At 31.1% G+C, this 6,000-nt stretch overlaps 1 protein-coding gene across 2 annotated transcripts; it reads right to left on the reverse strand.

Moving 5' to 3' along the window:
- Positions 1–1,310: 1,310 nt before the first annotated feature.
- LOC145183105 (uncharacterized) lies at positions 1,311–3,914 on the reverse strand. 2 transcript variants are annotated; one of them, XM_090085874.1, is made up of 3 exons: positions 3,786–3,914; positions 3,176–3,483; positions 1,311–2,750 (listed from the first exon to the last, which is right to left on the reverse strand). In XM_090085874.1, exon 3 carries the CDS (start codon positions 2,746–2,748, stop codon positions 1,471–1,473), a length of 1,278 nt encoding a protein of 425 aa, XP_089942000.1. In that variant the 5' UTR covers positions 2,749–2,750; positions 3,176–3,483; positions 3,786–3,914; the 3' UTR covers positions 1,311–1,470. The 2 variants fall into 2 exon arrangements, with proteins under 2 accessions (XP_089942000.1, XP_079914564.2); XM_080058438.2 differs by lacking the exons at positions 3,176–3,483; positions 3,786–3,914 and adding an exon at positions 2,857–3,130.
- Positions 3,915–6,000: the final 2,086 nt, after the last annotated feature.

The following is a 6,000-nucleotide window of genomic DNA, read 5'->3' on the forward strand; positions in this document are numbered from 1 at the left end:
TTAAATTTCACACTTGTAAAATCGTAAAAGTATCAACTGTAGCTTAAAAAACCTCGTCTGAATAAGATAACTAAAAAAAAATTATTTAAAAAACATACAGTTAACAAAAGTAAAAATTTTAAGCCAGATTTGTTTTTTTTTTTTTTTTTTTTTTTTTTCGTCTCTATTTGCTTGCTTGTTCAAATATTTGATGCTCTTTCATGGCCATTTCTCACACCGAGGTTTTTTCAAAAATTTGCGTGATTCAAGTTCAACCCTAATGTAAAAATCAAAAATAATTTTTGTGAATCAAAAAGCTTGACGTGAAAAACTAAACTCATGTGCAATAATATACAGTGGTGGTCACAGAAATGGCTCACCTAACGTTTTCTTCATTAGAGGTAATAGAATTTCTTTCTTTATTAAGGAAATGAAAACAAAGTAATGCTAATTAATTTTCATTTATCATCTATAAATCATAAGAAAAAATATCATTTTTAGTTAAAGTGCACCTACAATTATTGAAAAAATTATATAATATATTGTGATCGTAGAAATAGCACAACAAACAAAAAAAATCGTCAAAACATTAAAACAATATTTTTTTGAGAAGCCTTTATTCTTTATAACAACAGTACTTCTTCTTGATGGCATATTGTTAAAAAATTTTCGACATTATTCGACAGTAGTGGCATTCCAAAACTCGTCAAAATGAGAGGTTTGTTTCGTAAAGCCACCCCAATACCGTACCACAAGTTCCCGAATGGGTGTAGATTGGGATTTTGAATTTTCATTAATCCAAATTTCCATCAATTTTGACGAGTGGATCAATACCATGCCAGGACATAGCTCCCCATTCATCAGTCCATAACAAGTTTTTCCAAAAGGAAACCTTAGCCAATCTTGCTTTGAAACATTTTTTCTTTGGTATACAGCCTCGAAGGCCGGTCTCTTGTAAACGACGACGAATGGTAGGGGCTGATACAACTACGTGATATTGCTCTTCAATTTTGGTTTTTATTTCATAAGAAGTTAAAAAAGGATCGTTTTTAGATATCTTAACAATTTGGCGATCCGTATTTGTTGAAGTTTTTCTTGGCAGTGGCTTTCGAATTTTATCATCAGTGGTATTGTATTTTTCAATAAGTTTACGACAGTTTTGAACCCAATTTCTAGAACACTCTAGTTGAGGCAACATTTGCTAATTTTGGAGCAATAAAAATCTCATTTCATATTCTCCGGCCTCAAACGACTCTTATATGGTAAGGACAAAGAGGGGGGGGGGGGGATAGCAGCGAAATATATTATGCTACAACATAGTAATATAAATATTTACTAAAACAATATTAAAAAATTTATTTAAAATGTTAGTGTTTATGATAAAAATTGTAAATATTCGTGTTAATAATTCTATAAGAATTTTTACAAGAAAGTGTTTTAAATAAATGCCCTATAACAATGAATCCGAAATTATGCGCAAGTTTCTATTTATCACTTAAGAATGTTTTCTCGGACGACACTTCTGAAAACTTCAATGCATTTGTTCATACAAACAATATTTCGTTTTTCATTGCTTTCAAAATTTTCTACGGCTTTGTCGCGCGACATAAAATAATCTTCAAATATCGAACGCAATTCAGTTTGATAGCGATCACTATTATTTGGTTGTACTCTCTTATTACTCCCACGAGAGACTCCTTGCAATTGAATATCGTTGACGCTTTCCACGTCAACAAATTCTGATTCCGTTAATTGTTTTCCGTCTACAGATTCTTTTTCAGCTTTTGCTGCTCCTTCGTTTTTTTTGGTGACGTCACAATCGGTTTTATTTATATCGCTCAAAGTGGAATTTATTAAACATTCCAACAAAATTTCCGCTTTGCTTTTGTATTGTTTTTGTTCGTGGGGAGTAAAGTTTGCATTTGGTGGCGGTGACGGTGAGACTTTCGGTGCTGTTGGTGTGGCTTTTGGAGAAGTGGGCAGATGAGGTGTTTTAATGGCGGCACCAACATCTGGAGAAGACGTAGGAGAGTTACTTAAATTACCAACTTTAACACTCTCTAACTTTCCGCTCTCAAAATTTTCTGGTTTATCTTCGGATGAACGTATTACTGCTCGTTTTTCTTCGTCTTCAAGCAATCGTTTCATTTGCTGAAAATGTCTGCCGAACTTTTTAGCGCCGCCGTCGACTAAAGTTGGATCGGAAACTTTTAAAAATTCTGCTTTTAAGTTTCTAAACTTTTGGCTGCATTGCTCAGCATTAACACAAGTAGAAAATCGTTTATTTACCATGTCAGCAATTATACTCCAAATCTTCGTCTTTTTAGTTTTGGAATCATTAAAATACTCACGATTCTCCTCATATAATTCAAGCATTAATCCAGTTTCCTCATCGGTCCAATAATGTTTGTCTCGATTTAAAAGTTCTACACAATAATCCCCGACCATCGGATCCTGATTATACCCAGTTTGTTCCAAAGGTGACGTCTTAAAATAATTTGGTGGGGGCATTGGGGGAGGGTATGGTGAATAAAGTGATCGATTTATCGAGTTTCGCATTACGTGCGAAGATTTGTTCGTTAACTTCGGTTCGGCGTAATACTTCGGTAGTTTGTTTTGATAAAACTGACGATCGTGTACGGAATTTCGATTTAGATCAAAACGCATTTCTTCGGGTAGCCTCGAAAGTGACCGAAACGGATTACTATTTTGTACTGTTGTTTGCATCTGCATGTGACTGGGATAAAATCGTGGCATGTGACCTATCATACCTAAAGTTATAGAACAGAATTAAAAACTAATTTTATTTTTACTTTGATTTGAACATCTAAAAGATCTTTATGAAAAGAAAAAAGTTTAAAAATAAGGCTTGAGCACCTGCTGGAACGCTGTCCTGGTAAAAAGAATCTGGTGCACTTTGCATGTTATACTGCATACTCTACAACCCGCTTATCTTTCAGTATTCCAATTTAATAAAGTTAATTAAAAATATTGCACTAAAAATTGGATTTGAACGTTTAGTTAACAATTTTATCCGGTTAAAAGACTGAGGAACGCATGAACGAGTGTTATTTAGTCATTCAACTGGCTGTCACAACTGTTTAGGCAAGAGTATAACCTTAATGGTTTAAGTGCACAAATTATGCATAAGTTCAATTTATATTTTACGAATACTTTATTGGAAAAAAACACTTACCTGCAAGTGAGCAAGCACTCTCTATCTTTTTAATATTAGTCTTTTAGAGCAATACCTTTTTAGAGTATGAAAGGTGGAGGGTAACAACTTTGATAACTTTAACGCACGTTGCGATCTTAATTACAGGCTGTTAAACGCAAGATCCTTCATGCATGTCGTTGGTTTTGATTGATTTATTCATTTGGAAATTTAAGCATTCGTTTGGTTCAGTTAAATCGCGTTTGCGTTAAATTGAATTTATCGTTTGCCTCAATGCATTTGCTCACCAAGTGCATCAAGAAGTCATTGAATACATACTCAACGGAGTTCTAAACAAAGGCGAATTGTAAAGTTTGATCGGCATGAAATGTATGAAATGCTGAAGAACAGCTATTTGACAGAACGAAATGCTGAGAACTGCTGTGCAACTTATTGTTGTAATTAAATAAAGCCCCCTTCAAAATGCCTATTTATTTTAAAAGAAATTATTTCTGCGTTAAAAACTGTTTTTGCATTTTTGTGGTAGTCGGAGTATCACGTTAAAATAATTAATAAAAAAAATAAAAAAAAAATTAAAAAAAAAATTAACTTTTAGACCAATTAAAAGCTTTTAGTTAATATTTTGACTTACACTTAAATCAACACTTGTCTTTAACGATTATCTTTACGTGTAAATCAACACTTGTCTTTAACGATTACATGTTGTTTTTTTTATAAGCATATGAAATTTTTTAAACAGGCTCGGGTATGCTTAAGCAAAAAGTTAAAAGAGGCTCAAAAATATGCTTAAGCTTAAGCATATTTCTAATAAAATATGCTTATTTCAATACTTTTTTAAAGTGTGCGCGTTACTAAAGGTTAATGGGTATAAGAAAAGTAAAAAATTGACTTAAGCTCTGTATTTGCCTTGGTTTTAATGTAGCTGAATTAATGTTATAGTATAATAATAAAAAATAAAACATACATACTATATACAAATGTTATCAATTAAATCAAAGATAGAACTTAGAAATAAAATAAACATTTTAAATATGATGTTAAATAAACTACACATTAAAAGTGAGAGAGAAAGAAAAAAAAGAGAGAAATAAAACACATCAGAGCGACTCTTAAACTTTATGTTTTTATGTTTAAGTATTGAGGTTTAGGTTTTGCAACACAATGACTTCATTACTTCATAAAGTCGTTGCATTGCAAAATATAAACTTCGATTTTTGTTGTTTCTTTTGGTTTAAATTTAGAAATATATATATTTAAAGTTTTTAATTAAATAAAATTTAAATTTTTAAAATAGTTTATCGAGGCTCAGGAATATGCTTACATATGCTTATTTTTTTTCCAAATCTGAGCCTCTATATGCTTATAAGCGTTATGCTTATAAAAAAAAAAACATGTATTTATCTTTACGTGTAAATCAACAGTTGTCTTTAACGATTATTTATCTTTACGTGTAAATCAACACGTGTCTTTAACGATTATTTATCTCTACGTGTAAATCAACACGTGTCTTGCTAACATTTGTTTTATATTTAAATTTAACACCTCTCTCGCTTATATACAATATAATTTTACCCGACACTCCATGCTGATGAAAAAATCTGATATCTAACTTATTTTCGGTAGCATAAGTTTTTAGTTAAATGTAATATTTAAATCTTTACTGTGTTGGTACGCTAACAAAACTTAGTGCACTAAAGTTTTTTTACAGCACCAACGAAGTCGGAAATAACTTCAAGGTGATTTTTTTGTTTTTAACTTAGAAATGTTTAGAAATGTTTAGGTTAGAAATGTTGTTTTTTTAAGAACTTTTTGCGAACAATCAAAAATTGCCAGAAAAGCACGAGTGATTGCTATAAAGAAGAGGTGTATCAGTAGTTGCAGAAGGGCGAATGCTTCAACAGAAGGGCCAAATGCTTCAATATTAACAGAGTGCTTTGAGTTCCTCCTTCACTATTACTCAATACATCGAAAAATAGCACACATAATTACTTGTGCACTGACAAACAGCCATGTTAGATTTTTCCTTTTTTAACCTAATTTAAGTTTGTTTTTGGCTGAAGTGTGTATTTTTCGGTGCATGTGTGTGTATTTTAGCGCGCATGATCTTTTTTTAATTATACAAAAGTTAATCAATTTAGATATGTGAGAATGGATTAAACTATTTGGAAATGTTTTAATCACATATTTGACACTTATGATTTGATAGGCAGCTTTTTGAAATGGAAGTGAAACGGTTCTTACAAAAAGTAAGACATTATTTACCAAGTGCATTGGAATTCTAGGGCTTGAACCCCCCCCCCCCTGAAAATTAGGTGCAGGACCTCAGCACCCCTGAGAAGTTATTAACTGTTAAATAAATAAAGGTATGAGTAAATGACTTAACCTTTGATGGCATCTTTGATGGCATATTTTTTGCAAGAACTTAAATAAGTTGAAGAATTTTTTTTGTATTTAAAAAAATAAAGGCCTATCTATATTGGCATTTGGTCTAAATAGTGCATCTTTTAATTGGCTTTTTAACTAATAAACAACTTGCTAACAATAAATTTAAGTTAAAAAAAAATAGCTTCACTTGTTTATTACCATAAAAAAGTTGGCGCCAGCTTTATTTTGCACTAAATATAACAGTACTTAAATATCACTTCCATGAATGAATACGTAACAAATAATATCGTTAAATTACAAATCTTACTTTAAGAAGATTCCAAGAAATAACAAGAAGACTCTAAAAAATAGCAAGAACTTTGAAAGAAGATTCTTACTTAATCTTATTGAATTATACATTTAAAAAAATAAAATTATACTTAAAAAAACTTAAAATTTAAAATGTATAGTATTCTCAAAAA

This window comes from Hydra viridissima, unplaced genomic scaffold (assembly GCF_058129835.1).
Source record: "Hydra viridissima isolate aposymbiotic clone 2 unplaced genomic scaffold, HvirCarnegie_v1 scaffold_4, whole genome shotgun sequence".
Classification (NCBI taxonomy): domain Eukaryota; kingdom Metazoa; phylum Cnidaria; class Hydrozoa; order Anthoathecata; family Hydridae; genus Hydra; species Hydra viridissima.